At 39.0% G+C, this 20552-nt stretch overlaps 2 protein-coding genes across 5 annotated transcripts; one reads left to right on the top strand and one right to left on the bottom strand.

Moving 5' to 3' along the window:
- Nucleotides 1–8: 8 nt before the first annotated feature.
- Nucleotides 9–13001, bottom strand: LOC146657850 (uncharacterized). 2 transcript variants are annotated; one of them, XM_085426203.1, is made up of 16 exons: nt 12743–13001; nt 10991–12387; nt 10807–10902; nt 10159–10411; nt 9349–9704; nt 9117–9260; nt 8904–9018; nt 8209–8280; nt 7984–8124; nt 7742–7855; nt 7393–7466; nt 7199–7303; nt 6852–6967; nt 6460–6598; nt 519–639; nt 9–322 (listed from the first exon to the last, which is right to left on the bottom strand). In XM_085426203.1, exons 1-16 carry the CDS (start codon nt 12894–12896, stop codon nt 234–236), a joined length of 3486 nt encoding a protein of 1161 aa, XP_085282329.1. In that variant the 5' UTR covers nt 12897–13001; the 3' UTR covers nt 9–233. The 2 variants fall into 2 exon arrangements, with proteins under 2 accessions (XP_085282329.1, XP_085282330.1); XM_085426204.1 differs by having other exon boundaries at nt 7984–8121.
- A 201-nt stretch (nt 13002–13202) lies between these two features.
- Nucleotides 13203–20407, top strand: poli (polymerase (DNA directed) iota). Of its 3 annotated transcripts, none has more exons than XM_085426208.1 (10): nt 13203–13397; nt 13595–13637; nt 13726–13890; nt 14985–15131; nt 15328–15564; nt 15811–15989; nt 16582–16673; nt 16756–16889; nt 17964–18184; nt 19634–20407. In XM_085426208.1, exons 1-10 carry the CDS (start codon nt 13320–13322, stop codon nt 20405–20407), a joined length of 2070 nt encoding a protein of 689 aa, XP_085282334.1. In that variant the 5' UTR covers nt 13203–13319. The 3 variants fall into 3 exon arrangements, with proteins under 3 accessions (XP_085282334.1, XP_085282333.1, XP_085282332.1); XM_085426207.1 differs by having other exon boundaries at nt 13518–13637; nt 19652–20407; XM_085426206.1 differs by having other exon boundaries at nt 13204–13397; nt 13518–13637.
- The last annotated feature ends 145 nt before the right edge of the window (nt 20408–20552 follow it).

The raw sequence follows: 20552 nt of genomic DNA, 5'->3' as shown, positions 1-20552 counted from the left end.
CACCACTGTGGGTCCTCTTGGCACTACATGTGGTCAACATTTATACATATATGGAAGATGGGTTCCAAATTGAAATTTTACATACAGAACACATTAACATAAATCACACTAACAAAAAACAAACTGCCCTCCGTGTCCTGAACGAGGTTTACACAAAATAATACATTTGAGTCACAGCTAGTATTTGTCCCCCCTCCCCCCACATGAAGTGTACAGGAATAATTTTATTTCCATCATTTTTTCAATTTTCCATCTTCTTTGACTTTCCACAGCATCAGCTCCATACAGGCAGTAGCATCTTCTGCAGTGTCATGGCCACAAACTAAGGGGGGAAAAAAAAAATCTTTTAAAAAAAAAAAATCAATGCAACTGAAGTCAGTATCTTCAGGAATAAATCTGATATCTGCTGCATGAGTCTGTGGCATTTAATGTTATAATAAGTCATATTAATAAGTCATCTTTATTTGGAATGTAATGATATTATAGTGACAGAAACCATTTGCATAGTGGTAACCCACCACTCTCTTGAATGATCCTTCTGAGGTATTCAGCTGTGAGCTTGTTGAGGGTCAGTTTGTGAGGGGGGCCCAGGCGGTGGGGAAAGACTACCGATGTATCCACCACCATCCCGTGGAGCAGCTGCAGTAAACAGGAAGATATCTCAAGCTTTTCTTATAGGTTCAAACTTGATAAATTACTCTGTTTTACTTTCAACATGAACTATAGCTACAGCATATGAACAAAATCTGGAGAAGTAACCAGTGAATCTTACTGCCCAAAACACTTAAAGAGGATATATAAGCTGAAGCTGAAATGGGGCCCAGCAGTACTTTCATGTAATACCACTTTGTGCCATAAAATGGTGCAGTGACTCAATGTAGCATGCTCTCTGCCCTGAAAGATGTAGGAAATATAATGGAGAGTCAGAGGAAGTACTGGCCTTCTAGTCAAAGGGACAGGTTGGTGGCCCCGTCATCACCACTAGATCCTCCCAGAACAACACCATGCTCCGTTCAGGAGAAAATAACTCTGGAGCAGCTTTCAGAGCAGCTTTACAGAGTTTGTCGTTTTTGTTTTGTTTTTTTAATGAGACTACTTCCCGTTTCTACCAGTTCATATATGTTTGCTAAGGTAGCTTTTTGTGAGAAACTTTTCATACAAAAACAATTCCTTTATGTGATTTGCTTAAGTCAGGGCAAATGGTGACTTTTTTTGTATGTAGCTCCCAACTTGAGAGGGGTTGGGAACTACATTACATTAAGACTTTCCAGTAATGTGCTGCCACCTGCTGGTGAAAACTAGATAAAAATTTGGTTTGGGTAATTAGAAATACAGTGGTCCCTCGCTATAACACCTGTTTTGCTGATTTTTTTTGTGTGCAATTTTGCGGGCTTTTTTATTTTTATTTTATTTTTTATTAAATTTAAACAGCACTTTGTGTTCCGCGTCCTGATCAGCTGTAGACCATTGTCAATCCCGTGCCGTGTCTGCTGTCCAGTAGAGAATGCGTTCAGCTTGTCAAATTTACATAAATCTTCAATTTCTACCAGTGTGACTAAAGTGCTGTACTTTGTTGTTTGCTGGGGAGAAAACTTACAAACATAATATCAATGAAATGTTTTGCACTGTCAAAGGCACCTGCAGGGGCCGTTGGTTTCATTCTATAATACTGGACTTATTTTTCTACAAAGGTTTTAAGTTTGAGAGTGTTTAAACAAGAGGAAAAAGTGAAAATGTTCATGCCTGTCTAAGAAAAGTGTATAAAGTGTGTAGTGAGGGGTTTTACAGCCTTAAAACATCTATAATAATTGTAAAAATTAAAGTTGGCTACGTCGCAGATTTCACCTATAATGTAACTGCCGCGATAAATGAGGGACCACTATAGTGCAATTAAGATGGTCAAAATAAAATACTTTTGGAGGACATCTGAGAGAAATGAAGTGAAATTACTGTATTATGACATTTGGACCCTTTTGTCCAAATGTCATACAAAAAATTAAATCTAGGGTATACAAGACAACCAGACCATGATGTAGTTTCAATATCAGTTGGTCTCTGTCAATTATGTGTTTGAAATAAGTTGCCGGTCAAAAGTTTAGAACACCCAAATTTCTCTATTATTTACTGCAATTTATGTTGTTCAAGTTCAATGAACAGGTTGAAATGGTACAAAGGTAAGTGTTGAACTGCCAAAGGTTTTAAATAAAAAAAATTTAAAAAAAAGGAAGAAAGGTTTCCCAAAACTGAAAAATAATGTCCATTTCAGAATTCTACAAAAAGGCCTTTTTCAGGGAACACAAAATGGGTTAATAATTTAAAGCGGTTCTACAGCAGTGGAGGTTGATCAGGCCTTGAAAGCTAGAGGTGTTCCAACTTTTCTGGATTAGTTACAACTATCCTGTCTGCATAAAAGCAGTGTTGGAACACACTGTGATACCATACCCTCGTGAGCATCAGCTGAACAGTTTTGTGCTGCAGAAAGTACTGTGTTCCTACAAAAATGGTGAGAAAAAGGCAATTAACAATGGAAGAGGGACAGACCATCATAACACTTAAAAATGTAGGTCTTTCCTACAGAGAAGTTGCAAGGAAAGTCAAAATGTCAGTGCGTACAGTTTCCTTTACCATCAAAAGGCACTCAGAAACTGGAGAAAAACTGGCAGAAAGAGGTCTAGCAGACCCAAAGCCACAACTGAATCAGAGGACAAGTTTCTGAGTGTTAACAGCTGATAGGCTGCTCAAAGGACATCAGCTTCAAACACAGCTTAATAGTGGTCGTAGTATTTAAGTCTCAGTTGCAACTGTGAAGAGAAGACTTCAAGCTGCACGTTTGACAGGACCAATTGCAGCAAGAAAGCCATTGCTGAGATTTCAGAATAAGACAAAGAGGCTTGGCTGGACCATGAAACACTGCCATTGGACTACTGAAGACTGGAAGAAAGTATAATGGATTGATGAAAATGGATTTGAAATCTTGGCTTCATCACACAGGATCTTTGTACACCATTAAGTAGGTGCAAGGATCGTTCCACAGTGGTGGCATCAACTGTCAAACATGGAGGAAGTGTGAAGGTCTGGGACTTTTTGCACCCAGAACCAAAACAGCTACCACAGGGTTTTGCAGCACCATGCAGTACCCTCTGGTATGCGCCTAGTTGGTCAGAAGTTCATCCTACAGCAAGATAATGACCCAAAACATAGTTCCAAGCTACGCTAGAAGTACCTCAGGAGAACGAACAGGGTTGTAAGCTTGAAGACATGGAGTGGCCAGCACAGCCTCCAGATTTAAACCCCATCAAGCTGGTTTGGGATGAACTGGACAAAAGGGTGAATGCAAAGCAACCTACAAGTGCCACACATTTATGGGACAATACCACTTTTTTTTTTTTTTTAATGTCCGATACCGATATCATAAATTTGAATATCTGCCGATACCGATATGAATCCAATAGTGTATTTCTTAATCAATAAAACTATTTTTTTAATATCTTGCTGCATTTTGTATAAGTTCATACTCAAGTTTTAACTAAAGCTATTCTGTTAAACCTGTATGCAAAACATACACTGCACCCCAAATATTTCATAGTTCAGCAAAACTGATCAATCTAATACACTTAAACCTGCAACCACCTCCCTATTCTGGTATTTTAAAGAGTACTCAGAAATATTAAGCACCCTCCGTCTCGTGATGCTTAATCGACATAATCAACTTTAATTTAACTCACGCATAAAAAAAAAAAAAAAAAAAAAAAAAAAAAAAAAAAAGCTCAGAAATCGATTATTTTTCCACAATAATTAAATAGCTTCAACATCTTACTTCAACAGAATTGCAGACTGCACAGATGGTACATTTCTGAAGGAAAAAGTACTAGCTTACTAGGGTATATTAGACTTATTAGTTACTATATACAGTAATGGACTTCTATACATTTTACATCAGATTAAAACTTTGGTTGTAAGATTCAGATAATTATTTATTAAAGCGAGACATTTTAAATGAGAATAAGAAAGAAAAGTATTTCTTTGTGCCCTTTCCCTGTTAATGCCCTACCTGGCCCCCCCGGCTAAACTTTGCTAGACCCGCCCCTGCACAGTAGAAAAGGATCCTGGTGCTGGTTTCCTCTTTCTGGTACAAAGTGGGCGATAAACTTACAAGAGAGACGAACTCGCGACAGAAAAGCCGATCAGCTGATTATTGATCAGTTTCATGATTGAAGAGAGGCAGTCGCTCCATATTTCGGTTGTTAAGCTTAACGTGGGAATGCTTTACAAACATCCAGAGATGAACTTACACACTTGCTTTACTTCTCTCTGGGATAACTTTCTCGGAGATGAAATGCCGGTTTGGTAGCGAGGCTCCAAATGCTCAACCTGACCACAGACAGGTCTCACACGCCACAGCTGCTCTATCACGTGACGCATACTGCTCCGACGAGTTACGCCATGTCGCAAGTTTTCTGAGGTGCTTGTGTGACATTTAATGGATCGGATTACATTTTTTATTTCTCTCCGATATCCGATCCAGTAATTTAGGTACCGATACGCAATATCGGATCGGTCCATCTCTAGAAAGAACGCAATGGGTGTGTTCAGCTGTTATATCTCCCAAAAGTGGCTACTTTGATGAGTCAAAAATTTAGAATACATTTGGGTCTAATAATTTATTCCTTGATTTCTTTTTTGACTCCAATTGTTTGTTTCTACTATGCTTTCATTTCAGACGGCAATGAGACATTAAATTGCATAATTGTCAATAAAAAATTTTTTTTTTTAAAAACCCCTGAAATTAGTATTGTAAAACCAATAGGTTTTTTTTTTTGTTTTTTTAAGAACACCCAGTAGTGTATAGCATCTTATCCAATCGAATAGCTCGGAAGGTTGTAAAGGTAACATTTTTCTAAAAACTTGAAAATCCTAGGTCTTTTCATAATAGCTGACCTCTGACCTTAATGTTGAGGCCACGGGGTTTCAAAGTCTTAAAATATTATTAACAAATTCACCTATGCATGTATTTGAAAACCCCAGGTGACTTCTTTCTTGATTTATAACATTTACAAGATTTTCAGAAAATCTGATGTTAAGGTCACTGGGATTCAAACATTCAGATTTTTAATAGCTACACCTAGGGTATCAATTTCAAACTCCTACGTTGCCTCAATCTCGAATTACTCAATTCGCAAACTGTGTCCACGCTGCCTGTCCAGCAGGGTGTTGAAAATACCCCATCACTTTTTTTATTTTTATAAAACCGCCTGGGTGGTAAGAAATGCCTTATGTAGTTACAGAGTTGTTCATTCAATAAGTGTTCTAAAAATCTTTCATTGATTAATCTAAAGAGACAAAGGGAGTCCTTGCAGTCCCCATGTGCTGCACAAAGGGGAATCTAATTGAGATTCTCTCAATAACAGTTGCTACAAACTTCTTCCATGGTTCTGGTTTAAAACAAAAAGCTATCCAGATGAACCCTCAATGAACTCACTAGAACCATTACATCAGTGTCTCGGTGAAGTTAAATCCTGGATGGCCTCTAACTTTCTTAACTTCAATGAGAACAAAACCGAAGTGATAATTTTTGGACCAAGTGGCAATCCCTTTTATCAAATCGCATGCCAAAAATTTGGTCTTTTATTTGACAGCAATTTCACCTTTGAAAAACAGATTAGCTCAGTTGTACAGCAGTCCTTCTTCAAACTGAGGCTTTTATCTAAGGTGAGATCACTTTTATGTTTTAAAAGCTTTGAACTGGCGATTCATGCTTTTATTACATCCCAGCTGGACTATTGTAACTCCTTATAAGCTGGAGTTAGCCAGACCTGCCTGGCAAGACTGCAGTTGGTCCAGAATGCTGCAGCTCGTCTTCTGACACGCACTAAAAGACGTGAACATATTTCCCCCGTACTTGCCTCTTTTCATTGGCTCCCTGTCCACTTCAGAATTGATTTTAAAATTTTATTGTTGACTTACAAAGCCCTGAATGGACAGGCTCCCGGGTATTTGTCTGACCTCTTGCAGCCTTATGCGCCCTTTAGATCTCTTAGGATCAAGTGATCTTTTGTTTTAGCCATACCAAGGTCGAGGCTGGTTCATAGAGGCGATTGAGCATTTGCAGTCGTAGCGCCTAAGCTGTGGAATAATTTACCCCTACACATCAGACAGGCTCCTACTGTCAATCTTTTTAAATCTTATCTTAAAACTCATGCTGTATTAAAAGCCAGTAAATACAAATGTGAGTTATTTGTTCATTTATATGTGATGTTTGGTATCAATATTATCAGGTATTTTACTAGGCATTTTGTATTCTTGTACAGGACTTTAGTCAACATTCCTGTTGTAATTAAATGTGCTATATAAATAAACTATAACTATAAGGACTGCAGCTGTAAAATGTGGAATACGCTGTGCACTTAAAAAAATAAAAATAAACAAGAATATGTGTGAAAAGGGAAGTCAAGAAGTCACCTTGAGTAAACAGAGGTCTGTTTCCAGGCAGTGTCCAACCAGAACGGTGTCAGCATTTATGAAGCTCAACAAGGTCTCCTGGACATCTCTTAGAGAAGCATGGTGACCCTTCACATCTTCCTCACTAACACCTGAAAATCTGGACAAGTAAGGTGTCACATGGGCTCTAAGCACAGCTGCACTGGTCTTGTTAGCTTCATTCCATCATCCTCATCATGTGTGTCATAAAGCAAAAAATCTTCCCCATCTTTGAAATAATGGCTAAACCTTGAACTTAGCATTGACTAAATTTCCATTATACAGAACAATTTTCAGACTGCTGCCACACTTCTGTAATAACAGAGCGAGTTCGTATAGTTTATGTAGTGCACAGAGATATATTATCACATTACCTGGTGTTATAGTCAATGACCTCATTTTCAGGTTTAACAAAGGTGTCGTATACAACTTCCAGACTCGAGTTGACCACTGTCACTCTGGATAACTCCAAACCATGAACGGTGTAGCACTACAAAAGCAAACACATGTTTTCATTGCAAACTGATTAAAAACAAAAATCAAACTTCAGAAATCTTTTTCCACACCAACAAATTCTGACATAAAGCCCATGGGCACAAGAGTTAAAGGTAGAGTATATAGTGAGGTGAGGCTGTTTATTCTGTTAGTGTAGCTTATAAAACTATCTATTTAACTGCACATTTTAATAAAGCCACATGTAAATCCCCAAATCCAACATCACCATTTCACAATCCAAGGAATAGACACCAGGACAGCTCCTGTCTGAGGGACCCCGGGAGATGGTAGACACAAACCCATCCAGGCTGAGGGCATCATGGACATGTAACTGGTTGACAAAACAAAGTGGTCCTGGTACATATGAAATATTTGACAAGAATTCCTTTAACTCAGAGGACTTTTCCTTCCCCTTTTTACCTTAAACACTTGACATCCAGGGGCTCCCATGACTCCCTGACAGCAGCTGTAGCGAGTTTCCACTCCACCGGGCACTGGAAAATTTTATTAAAGTTTTAAAAATGTACCAATGCTTAAAAACTGTTACTGCACAGCCCTCAAGTCTTCAGGTTGCTTTGAGGCTGCTGCTTACAAAAGGAGAGCTTTGAACTAGTATCAGTATGGTGCTCCTAAAAAGATGGTCTACTAGGACGGTGTGCACCTTCAAGCATGTTTATATAGCACATAGATTTAACATTTAGATGGTGAAAAGACACCAGTCAAAATATTTTATAAAATAGTCAAGAATAACCTGGTAATGGTTTCTAACCTCTATTCTCAACTCCTTTCCCATAATGGTAGTTGCATTCCTCCTTGCGAATGTGTTTGCCACTTTGGCTCACAGAGTATGTAGCACCACAGCGACAACAGATCCTCTTCAGTGCTTTTAACAAATAAAATACAACACTTAACAGAGAGAACCAACCCAGAGTCCAAATACTTTAGTCAAGCACGCCCTCTAGTGAAATAATATAGAAATACCAGGGAGCATGGTTGGATATTTCCACTTACCATCTGGACTAACTTTCTTTTCAGCAAAAAGAACTGCAGAACCACATTTCTCTGGGTGTTGAACAGGATAGTTACTCTCAATTAGCTTTTCATCAGTCAAAATATAATCCTTCAGACTCTCACACAATGCCATGTCATCTGCTGGAATAATAAAAACACTCATAAACTGTCAAAATATTTAATAATTATAAAGTCTACATTTGTACAAAGGAAACTAATGCTCACAATTTCCTTTAAACTTTGTTGGGTTAAGAGGCATGTTCCCTTTCCGTTTTTGACTGTAGACTTTGTTTTCATCTGCAAAACAAATATTTAAATGTCCGTTATATACCAGATCAAAACATCTGTTTATTATTATCTTTTTTAAGTCAAAAAAACTCAAGATATATCAAAAACAATAAGCACAAAATTACAATTACGAGATATTCATACCAATTATAATGTGGTTTATCTAGTAGCCCATTCATCCCTTTTAACACTCTAATCAGACAGGTAATTGATTTCTGAAAGACCCTGCTTGAGGAACTGTATCCAGTCCCCCCCGTAGTACATGTCCTTATTCCGAGGCCACCTATCAAATGTTTCAAGTATTTTTAGATTTAGTGTAGTATAATTTTTCTTGCTAGTACTGTGAATGGGGAGATGTCGGTCCATCTGCTCTAAACAAGTACAGTTAGAAAGCAACAGGGAATTTCCTTATTTAAAGCCCTGGATAAGAATTTAAAATAAATTATCCCAAAAAGTCTGTAACACTGAATGAATTATCAATGAGTTGAACATTTTGACTATTTTATGTAATTCGGTGAACAAAATGTACAATAATTGTACAGTGAATGAATTGTATGCCCAACATCTACAGAGATTCTGGAGATATTTTACAAACAGGTAATTTCCTACAGCTTTTTCCATGAAGTGCTCACCTTTAGCAGCAACAGTGCTTTGACTCTTCAGCCTCTTGAGTGCATTCACTGCAACACTCATATACTTGAGCTTGTTCACACTCCGATTGTACACGGTCTTCTCTTCAGCAAGAGCCTATCAACAGAAAGATCAGAGAAAAAAAAATACATACATATGTCTCTCTCTTTCCACACTAGAGTTTGTTACTGAGGAGGATTGTGACATATGCTCACCTTTTCAAAGGCATCATTAACATTGGGTGTCGTTTTGAGGAACTCCTCCGTAAACATGTTGACATACCGCTGTCTGACATCATGGGGCACTTTGTCTTTGGCAGCCTCACACTGCTGCTTCAGTTTTCGTTTAGCAGGCAACGGCTGTGGGGACAGAACCACATAATATTTATTAAGTGGGTTAAGCATTTCTAACTTGTACTGACGATCCAGGTTTAGTTGAAGTTCTTACCTTTGCAGAAGCTTGACCAGAATTTTGAGGAACAGTAGAAATAGTTGAACTTGAACGTAAAGATGCAGATGTAAAAGTAGAGTTTAGTAAAGGTTTGCGTGCAACAGCAGGAATGAGCACTGGTGCTGCCAGGCGGCATCGCTGCATAGGATGCATAGGAGTAACTGCATGTGGATGGTATGTTTGTTTTATAGCAAGGGCCCTTGTGTGAACCTGATTTATTGGAGTTAAAACTGGAGTAACTGGATTGGAATTGGAAGAAATGGGCACAGGGAAGGCACCGTCTGGAAGGATCAAATGCAAGTTGTTGCCCACTTCAATAACAGCTGGTCCCAAAGGTATATAGTTCACAAAAGCTATGGAACAGAAAAAATGTGTACTGAGGAAAAGCTAGTAAGAGCATACTCATACTAGACATGGTTTACTTGTACTGTGCCAATAATTTAAAAAAAAAAAAAATACACAACTTGCACAGAAGTTTGAGAAAGGATGATAGAGCTACACAGAGCAATACAAGTATGCTTTAGTGATAAAACTTTCTATATCAAACACAAAAATACAATTTCAATGAAGTGCTTTCATTTGTTTATTGGAATGGTTTTTGTATACATTATTGTATATACATATGTACCTACATTGTTTGCACTTCAGATTAGATGCCAAACTGCATTTCATCTTTTGAGTTATACTATCTCAACGACAGTAATCTGAATCTAACCTAATTTACACGTTATCATGCTCTTGCATTTTTTATTCTTAATGTGTCTAAGAACTAAACAATCATCACTACTACTGCCAACAGATACTTACCATTGCGCACAGGCTGGAGGGTTGCAGGGTTTTGAGTTAAAACAGAAGGTGTAAACTGGGTCTCTGGTTTCTTCTGAGAGGTGGAGGAAACAAAAGCCTGCCCACCTTTAACTGAAGCAGTCGGAGTGGAGGCTCTCTGCTGAACCTGCTGGGTTTTGGAACTGACAGAGGGTCTAGAGCCATATCCTGAAGTTACTGGCTCACAGAGTGGAACCAAAACCTGCGGCTGAGGCCTGCTCTTAGCTACTGGCTGCTGCACAGAGGAGGTCATTCAAAACACATGCTTAACTTTGATTATGCAATCCTTGGTAAAGATTAGTCAACTTACATCATGTCACAACAGATCTTAAGAAAAAGGCCACGACTTCTAGTGAGTCATTATGGACATAAATGGCCAACCCTACTTTTTAATGTTCCTGAGTGTGACCTTTCATCTGCCAAGCATGGTGATTTTTTTCCCCCACATTTCTGTCATATTATTTTTAATACGTTATTCAATTAAAATTTGTTATCATTATTAAAAACTACTAGGTTAGGCTTGGGTATTAAAATACTGTTTAGGCAATAAAAACAGTGTTTTGGATTTTAAAAAAAGACATCTCCTGTCTTTAAAAAACACATTTTGCTATGAGACTGGACTGTACCTACCTCTGTTTGTTTGGCTTCATGAGCCACTCTTTTCCTTCCTGGTAATCCCTTGGGTGTGACATTTACCTCCATCTTCTCTGCATCCACAGCCCCTAACTAAGAAATACAAGGGGAGAGAAAAAAATCTTTATATTCTCAAAAGAATTTCTTCATAATGAATTTGCAGTCTCTACAGGCTACTTACATGTGCACCAGGAGTCTCTTCAGTTCCTTTTTCCTCATTGTTTGCCTCCATGAAGATCCTGTAGCATTCCTCCATTGGGTCGCTGTCTGAGAGCTCCATTCCTGAATGGTTGAGCCCTTCCTCCTCCTCTTCATCAGAGCTGGAGTTGATTAATATGATCTCTTCAGTATTTACCGTCACCAAATTCTGCTCAGAACACGGTTCGGCTCCGAGTTGTGAGCTGACAGAAGTTGACAAAACATGCCGACCCTCAAACTCGCTGTTCTCAGACCCTTGTTCTGCTTGCTCTAGAGGCAGGTTAGGACCGTCAGCAGCTATTCCCTGTGTCTGTCCTGACATTTTGCTTGACTTTTTCTGGTTTCCTATCACTGCTGAGGGTGTACTTTTTTCAGAACAGCTGTGACTTTGAACTCTGTCCTGAGGCACTTGCCTGCGTGATGAGTTAGAGGCTGGAGATTTACAAAAAAGTAAATTCCTGGGTGTCTCCTGCTGATTAATTTTCTCAAAGATACTGAGCAGGTCACACTGAGGATTGTTCAGGTTGTGATCTTGTTGTTCGGGGATCTTCTCCAATACTGATTTAGTAATTTTTTGACATTCATTTACAAGGTCTTCTGGACTTTCTGCTAAGTCCACTACATTGCCACCATTTTTTAGATCTTCAGACTCTTTGTCAGCAAGTATAGTTAATAAAGCTTGACTGTTTTCAACATAATGATGAGTTTTATTTGAATCTGATGAAGACAGAGGTATTTTATAGTGTCGTGATGGAGAATCAGGTAAATTAGGTTCTTTTTTTTCCTCCGTTACCTCCACTGCTGTCACCTGAGAGGATTTACCTGCTACAGACTTAGCAGTTCTCTGACCAGTTTTGTCAGGAGAAGGAGGAACATCAATAATTAGGTCTTCACCTTCAGAAGAAACATCAAGTGCCTCCGGAGATGGTGATCGGGAAATCGGAGCCTGATACGCAAATGGTTCTTTATCAATACATGGGGCAGTGTTTTTTGGACTTTTGTCTTTTACTTGTCTACTTTTCAACTTCTGGTCCTTTGTCAATGAGCTGAAAGAGAGCAAGTCTGCAGAAAAGTTAGACAGTGGGTCATACTCCAAATCAGTCCTCGGTTTTGAGTTGTCAACCACATACTTCTTTCCTCGCTGGTGTGCTTTAGTAAAATCTGTGCGAGACGATGGCCCATAAGCTTTTCTGTCTACAGTTTTACTCTCACGCTTGGAAGCAGGCCTGTTGTTTATGCGGTCTGCTTGTACAGTCTGGTAACGTGACAGTCGCATCCGCTCTTGCTCCACCTCATGCCTTACAGATTCAATCTCCTTGTTGATCCGCTCCAGCTCATGAAGGCAGTCATCTCCACAGCCCGTATAAGGCCTCTGTTCTTCTGTTCAACGTGAATATGAAACAGGATAAGTATTTACTTAAATGTAAGTGACAGCTTGATAATTTGCCATTTAGTTTTTGTGCTATTTGATGTGTGAAGATCCTATCGTGCCCCTTTAGTGACAAAATAGAACTTTTAAAGAACACAAGGTAGATGGTAGAAGTTGTTTTTTTTTTTTAAGAAAACACTTGTCCTTACACCTGTAACGTTAAAACCCTTTTAATCGATTTAAAAGCTTCTTATAATTCCCAGGGTTTATGGGGTTTTTCTTAAACAATTAAACCTTTTTAACAGGTAAAACGGCAAGCTAATGCACAAGCTGTTCGAAGTCAGTTGGCATAGTTGAAGCACTGACCTGTGAAGTCCACTTTGGATGATTCAAATGAGACAGCAAACCAGTCCCGCGCCTGCTTTGTAGGATGTTTGTATAAACAGTGAGGCCGCTCACAACGCCCATGTTGTGAGAAGGGACAGTTTATATCAGCAAAAAAGCCCGAAGAAGGAAACATTAGCTACTTTCCGCACTTTTTTTCCTCAGATTTTTTTATAATTAACAAACGGACGTTAGCAGTTGAAGCCTCCGACATCAGGTGACGTCAGCCTTGTTTATATACGTTGTGGTCAGGTCGCGTGACGACTGTCGAAAAACCAATTTTAATACCTTCAAATAACACAGTATTCCGTAACATTTAAAATTTTAATTTTATTTATTGTGTTTGTAAATTAAAAAAAATGCATTTATAGAAACTTTTTTTGGTAGTTGCTGCGTTGCAGTAACCCCTCCATGTCGAGAGATGGCAACGTTGCACGTAACTGAATTGGGACCTACAATGAAAGAACTATTACGACAACAACAGCAGCAGTAGTTGTAGCAGTCTATATTTCAGCAAAATGTATTACATTTACGAGCTTTGAGATGGAAAACAGCGAGGATGAGGAGGATGAAAACGAGTGGAGGAACAGTTTCGTGGATTCACCGACACATAGCCCCCCTGCTGCTGCTGCTTCAGGTAAACTTGGAAACTTAAGCTAGGCAGTCTGAAACTGAAATCTGACAGTTGCTCTTTGCTTTCATATGACTTTCAGAGTTCGAGATATGGTAACTGTTGTACATATAATGTGTGTTTCAGGACCAAGCATCAGTAAAACGCGAGTACATGCACACAAAGTCATTTTGCATTTTGACCTAGACTGCTTCTATGCTCAGGTGGAAATGATCAGAAACCCTGCACTGAGAGAAGTCCCGTTAGGTAAACTTGCATGCTATAAAAGCTGAAAAAGAAAAAAGTGTAAAAAAACATTTGTGCCAAAGCTTCCAAATGACTCTCATATCATCAGGTATACAGCAGAAGTACATCATAGTCACCTGTAACTATGTGGCAAGGGAGAGGGGTGTCAACAAGCTGATGTCTGTGACTGATGCTAAGGAGAAATGTCCTGAGCTGGTGCTGGTTAAAGGAGAAGACCTCACACACTACAGAGAGATGTCATATAAAATGACAGGTAAGCAGTGTATCACACCAGTGTGACATGAAAATAGTGCTCTGTAGTAAATAAAGTAATTTTTGTCGTAGTGTGCAGTATGATATTAAAGTGTACTCTGAGAAAATGAAATTGTAGTTGCTGCAATAAAAGAAGCTTGGAAGGTCAGGCTAAACATGGAGATTAAGGTCGCACCATAGCAATCAGGTTGGACTTTGGTCCACTGCAGCATCTTAATTCTTTTCTTTTTCAGCCATTCTGCTGTAGATTTGTGCTTGGAATTATTATGATGTTGATAACCCAGTTTTAGCCAGGCTTTTGCTGTATTTTGCTGTGTATGCTATATTTTACTCTAAAATACTTTGGTATACAGAGATGTTCGTGGTCAGCTCAGTGACTCCAAGATGTCCAGGTTCTGTGGCTGCAAAACAAGCCCAGATTAGCACCATGCTTGACAGCTGGTATAAGATGTTTGTGCTAATATGCTGTTTCTGTGATTTACAGCCAAATATTTCCGCTTTGGAAAAAAATAGTCATCCTTGATTTGTGCCGAATGCTTTTTATAGAGGTTGTCACACTTAGTGATGAAAAAATAATCAGCTGCATTTGATTTGCAGTCCTGTAAAAACCTTTCACATGACTGAAAGATGTGGGTAACAAGAGGGCCTTGCTGTAACTTCTTTTGACTAGCCATTTATGCCAGATGGTGACGTGACCCTTAAAGTTTATCTGGGATGCCGTTTTTCTCCGGTGACTAGTGTTTGTTTCTATGACATGGATTTATTTTCAGCTTGTAGCAAGCAAATTAGATAGTGAGCTGCTTAAAGCAACAAGATATCAAATTTTGGAGTCGGTCTCTTAAAGAAAATCATGATTTGGTCAACTTTTAAATTCCACAATTCATAATGAAAACAACCCTTTTTGACTAAACTGCTAAAATCTCTAATTCCTACATTTCAGCAATTGTTTTACTCAAGAATGTAAACTGTTTTTAACCCACTGTTTGGTTCACCACCCTGCTGGTGTTCCTTGTTGGTTATTAGAAACTAAATGGAATTGATGTTTTCATCTGATAACCGTTTGTATATATTTACCTTTTCTTGTTTGCCATCCAGAGCTGCTGATGTCTTATTGTCCTCTCGTGGAAAGGCTTGGATTTGATGAAAACTTCATGGACGTCACTGAGATGGTAGAACAAAGGCTTGCACAGCTAGTGAAGTCTGAAGACTTTTCATTTAAAGGACACGTCTACAATCATCCAAGTAAGTCACATTTGTGCTTCTCAAGTGTAGATGTACATCTGGCCCACTGAAACTGGGAAATGGCTCGTAAAAATAGCTCAAACTCGTGAGATATTTGCATAGTGCTTTCAGTTTTGTTCTTCATGAACAACTCACCTGCAGATCCTAAACTGTATCGCGTGTGCTCATACCCACAGTTTTTCCCCTTCCTGTTCAGGTGCAGATGTTAAAGCCAGTAACTACCCAAGGTTGGCTTTAGGTTCACACATTGCAGCAGAGCTCAGAGAAGCCGTCCACAGCAAACTGGGCCTGACCGGCTGTGCTGGCATCGCCACAAACAAGCTGCTAGCCAAACTGGTTTCAGGCACCTTCAAACCCAACCAGCAAACCACTCTGCTCCCAGAAAACATCAGTGACATCATGGGCTGCCTAAGCAGTGTCCGCAAAGTGCCAGGTATAGATGCTCTAAAAGATAGTTAATCATCAGTAGATGGCAGGTAGGTGAACAGAAATGCATAACATGATATGCATCGAGATTGAGTTTTAATGAAGTATAGTTGTTACACTGTTGTCCTTAACATTTGGAGCATTTTTAATTAAAGATGCTTTTATCCAAAACTCACTGATGCATTTTTGTTGTGTGTCACATGTGTTAAATATGCCTGACAATATATTTTGTGGTGCCATCTTGTATTCTCAGGGGTGGGTCACCAAACTGCTAAGAGACTTCAAGCCCTGGGATTGGTCAGCGTAAAAGACTTGCAGCTGTGTCCTCTGAATGACCTGGCGAAGGAGTTTGGAAGTCCCACTGCTCAGCGTTTGAAGAATCTGTCCCTCGGTGTTGATGACTCACCTGTTACTTGTACTGGGGCCCCTCAGGTAGGATGCGACATCTGAGATTCCCGGTATCTAAGAAAGCTAAGGTCGGGAAGCTAAATGAGTTTTTCTTTTTTGTAGCTACAACCTGCATTTTTTTCTGATGATCAGCAGGGAGCGGCTGCAGTATAAAGATTTATGAATAAATGGGTGTTTGCTCCATTTATTCAGGCCCCCATTTTTGCTGTGCAGAAACTCTTGCAGTACTACAAGATAAGAAACTATTGGAAATTAATTACTGCTATCTACAGCTTATATAGTGTGAGGTTGTATGTTTTTAAACACTTCACTGATAAATAAGTTTTAGTAGTATTCAAACAAAACATCAGTGACTTGGTTTTAATTTGGCGTTTTGAGTTTAAGCAATCCAGTTCAGTTTAGTGAACCATAGTTATTTAGTTTTAAAATATAGGGAAAAAATCCAGAAGTGACCTTTAAGGAAGCAGATGAAGAGTAAAAATGGAAGTTCATAAATAATATTGATTCCTGTGTTTTTAATATGTAAATTGCCGTAGAAATCCTTTAATTCTAGTCATGTTTGATGGGAAACGATTTTACATTTCTTGGCTGCATTGCTCTCCTCTTTATGTTTCAGTCTCTCAGTGATGAAGACTCTTTCAAAAAAATGTCCTCAACAAAAGAAGTTTCAGAGAAGACACAACAACTTCTGAGCAGTCTGGTTGAAAGGTCTGTTTTACCAGCTCAAAGCTGAATCGCCACAGGGGGATGGCTTCCTTAATCTTACCTTTGGTTTTATATTTGAAAGCAGGATGCGCAAAGACGGCAGGCAGCCTCAAACCTTCAGGCTCACAATCCGTAAATACACAACGACCAACAAGTGGTTCAGTCGGGAGAGCCGGCAGTGTCCGATCCCCAACCACATTGGACAGAAGATCAGCTCTGGTATGCTCACGTGTCAGGGAGAGCTCAGAATGATATCTGTAGAGGTTTTATCAGGTTTTTAATTTTCTGTGTGTATAAATTTTTGAAAAATGTGCTTCCACACTATAGTGGTTTACACATTTGCCTAAAGAGCAAGAGTTACCCACTCTGTCTATCCCTTGTCAATAATTAAATTTTGTTTTTTCAAAAATCTTCTCTCATAAATGTTTTACAGATCCTTTTCTTATGTTCTGTCACACATGTACTGCTAAATGGTAGATCCTCAAAATAAGATCATTTCTAGATGAGCCCTTTGATCCAACATTTCAGATTTCAGATTGCTCCAAATGCTCTGTTAAAAGCTGTTTATCATCCACTTAGAGTTTTACAATGTCACTCTGAGCAGATATCTCTATAAATGGTCATCACACAGGAGGCTCCTCCTCCTTCTGCTTAACAAAGCGCCTCCTTTTAGAGGAAAAAATAAGGTTTAGTTTGAACTGTGAAGCATGCAAAACTTCTCTAATAGAGTCAAAAAATAAAACGTAGCCAAAATATTAAACAATGTATACATTTTTTAAAAATATATTTGTCCTGGCTCTCTGCCTTTGAAAACTACATCCTTTTCCCCGAGATTTTGTCAGCATTCAGCAGTTTCCCCTCAGGCTAACTATAAATGAATATTCCTAGTTTCAGACAAAAATGTCAAGCACTCACTGTGCGCCTTTACCCAACACAAACAGGCTACGCTGGGAAGGAGCTTAACCTTGCAGACTTTAGTTGCTAAAGTTGATTTCTCAAGTCAAAATCAGAGCATAAATAAACTTTTTTGATTTTGAGTTTAAGTCGGTTTACAGTGATTTCTTGCTTTTTCGCTAAACAAAAACATAATGAAAAGCTTTAGTCATCCAGGTCTGACTATAACTAGAAGTCTAGATGTACCATATCTACTGAGCCTTTGTAATATCTGGTAATGTCTTCAATCACGTTAATTTAAATTAATCAGTTAATTAGTTGGTTAATGAAAGCAGTTAAAATCAGCTCAGTTAGGAAAACTCTTTCCATTAAAACAGTTTTTCTCTAATGCGTCTATAGGCAGCAGTGATAATGCTGTGATGCAGCTGCTCCCGTTGGCCATGAAACTCTTCTACAGGATGGTGGACTGCGGCGCCCCCTTCCACCTCACCCTCATTAACGTCTGCTTCAGTAATCTGCAGACCAGAGGAGCTGCCGTCACCGGGAAGGGCTCGATAACATCGTTCTTTTCACAGAGCACATCTCCCAAAAAATCCCAGGCCGTCTTATCGCAGTGCCAGGTAAAATGTAACGTGGCTTGTCAACACTGTTAGATAATCTTAGTTTGATTTTTCCATAAAAAGGAAAATGAAAGGGGTTGTAATAAAAAACATAGTAAAATCTTTTAACTGTAGCCTATAAAAGTGAATTTTTTTGGATTGCCCGCTAAGGCCTTCAGAATCACTCATAAAAACTGTTGGATCTGATTTCTGTCTGATTAGGGCTGCAAATAACTTTATTTTCTATCATATTAGTATATGAATTAATTAATTAATTATAAAATGTCAAACCATAATGGAAAAAAAACAAATCAGTCACTCTTAATATGTCTTATTTTGTCTCAACAGCCCAAAGAAATTAATTTTACCTTTCTTTGTGACAAGGAGAAGCTAGGACTTGACCGTTTGTACAGTTTCTTAATTTTGTCTGAATGGCAGGAATTATTTATCATTTTCTTTCATTCCTATTACTAAGCGCCATTAGAGTTGCACTCGACAATTTCAATACTACGATTTGCAGTAGCTGGATCACTGAGGATCCACTGCCAGCATCCTAATGTTATAGACACCCAGAGGATTTTTGTCCATACTCTGATGGGTCAGAGATATTGAGCCAGCCATGGAAACCATGGCACATCACTATAGGCAAATTGATGTAATGAAATCATTGGATTTCCTGTTCTAAAAATATGCTACTGTAACCTGATTACCACCATTGGCAGTACTCCTCTTTCTTATTTGGCTGTTAGGGGCAAATATTTGTGGGTTTCTAAAAACACTCCAGAGCAACTTCAGGAGTTTTTCCTGACTTAAAATTAGCCTTTCAGGGTCAAGTATGGACGTAAGCACAACTAGTCATCATATTCTTAAGGCAATAAGTGTGTGTAACCATACGTAAGAGAGGTCCGCACATTATTTCTGGCCATGCTTGAGGAAATGAAAGCCCACTTAAAATATTACAACCCCTGCGATTTTCTTTTTAGGTAGCAACAAAACGTCTTTGTTAGGTGCCAAATTTATTATTCCGAAGAAAAACTGAACTGTGTTTAAATAAGTAATGACAGCTGAAACTTTCCTTCATGTTCTGCCTCAAAATGTCATTAAAGACATAATTTATCCAGATCATGTGGTCTGAGCTGATGGGCTTTCATGAAACATGTTTAACTTGAGTGGACTTCATATGTAACCAAACTCCATGAAAACGCTGCTTTGTGTTAGCAGTGGGAAGTCCTGAAAAATGTATTTAAGGCCATATTGGCTCTACTTTGAACATCATGATCATGAAATAGGTATTAAATTAAAGTCAAAGTGGTATTAGAAGGGTTCTTAAGAAATAATTAATGTTGGTCAGTAGAAAGGCTGTTCTTTCACACTGCCCAGTTACCTAATGCAGGATTTTTCTTTCCTGGAAGGAATGTGCTAGTACTCTGAATTTCCTCACTTCACTTTTGTTCCTCTTTCATTCTCCAGTGTGTTGATTCCTCTCAGGGTATTGATATGGATCATCAGTTTGGCACAGATGGCATGATTACTCAACACAATAAACAACCCGCCATACAAAGCTCTTCTAGTTCTTCTAGCTCTGAGGCACAATTACACGGGTTAAGATGGAAACAGAACTCTGCTGTCATTGTAGAAGAGACTCGAAATGCATCCTGCAGTACAGCTGGGTGCGACCCTGACGAAACTGCTAACGCTGTGACACGGTTGCCTCCCAATGTTGACCCGGAGGTGTTCAAGCTTCTTCCAGAGGACATCCAGAAGGAGCTGTTATCTCCTGCTTATGTGAGCTCCCTGTACAGCACTTCTAGCAGCCAGTCAGGCACTGATGTCCCCAGCACATCAAAAAGCAAACTTCCTGAGACACTTACAGACTCAGAAAGTATTAGTGACACAAAAGATGCTGCAAACAAGTTGAACTCTTCCAACAGAGTGACCACCGTCAATCACCAGGGGAAGGCAGGTACAAGCGCATTCCCAGAAGAAGAAGTCATGGAAGAAGGGGGTCTGTCATTCCCCCGGTTATCTGACTGCGAGTTCCCGGGAAATGTGGACCCTAAGGTGTTTTCTGAGCTTCCGCCAGATGTTCAAAGGGAGCTGATGTCTGAGTGGAAACAGCAGAAGCCAATTCTGAAGACTTCCTCATCTAAGAAACCAGGAAAAAGCTTGATGTCCAAAGACAGAAAGGCTCCAGGAAAAGGCAGCCAGGCCAACAACTTGTTCAAGTATTTCAAACCCAGTTAGAAACTATGTCACGAAGATAAATGAAAGTTTTCTTGATGTTGGGTTGTTGAACAAACTGAGCAACTTTTCTTAAGTAATTTATAACCTAAATTGACTCAGATGACCTTGAATGTCAGAAAGTTTGTTTTTCTTAAGCATTAAATAA

The sequence above is a fragment of the Rhamphochromis longiceps genome, linkage group LG12 (assembly GCF_057381845.1).
Source record: "Rhamphochromis longiceps isolate RC_006_pf linkage group LG12, R_longiceps_female_GT1.1, whole genome shotgun sequence".
NCBI lineage: Eukaryota > Metazoa > Chordata > Actinopteri > Cichliformes > Cichlidae > Rhamphochromis > Rhamphochromis longiceps.
Note: the sequence above shows the minus strand (reverse complement) of the source record. Positions and strands in the feature narration are given on the sequence as shown.

Excerpts from the sequence above, each read along its gene's own strand:
- LOC146657850 (XM_085426203.1), bottom strand. The coding sequence starts at position 12,896 with ATGTTTCCTTCTTCGGGCTTTTTTGCTGATATAAACTGTCCCTTCTCA. Across the intron at positions 9,261-9,348 it reads CTGGTCAAGCTTCTGCAAAG|CCGTTGCCTGCTAAACGAAA; the intron begins GTAAGAACTTCA and ends CTGTCCCCACAG. Across the intron at positions 8,281-8,903 it reads AAGCACTGTTGCTGCTAAAG|ATGAAAACAAAGTCTACAGT; the intron begins GTGAGCACTTCA and ends TTTGTTTTGCAG.
- poli (XM_085426206.1), top strand. The coding sequence starts at position 13,304 with ATGGAAAACAGCGAGGATGAGGAGGATGAAAACGAGTGGAGGAACAGT. Across the intron at positions 15,565-15,810 it reads CAGTGTCCGCAAAGTGCCAG|GGGTGGGTCACCAAACTGCT; the intron begins GTATAGATGCTC and ends TTGTATTCTCAG. Across the intron at positions 18,185-19,633 it reads CCGTCTTATCGCAGTGCCAG|TGTGTTGATTCCTCTCAGGG; the intron begins GTAAAATGTAAC and ends TTCATTCTCCAG.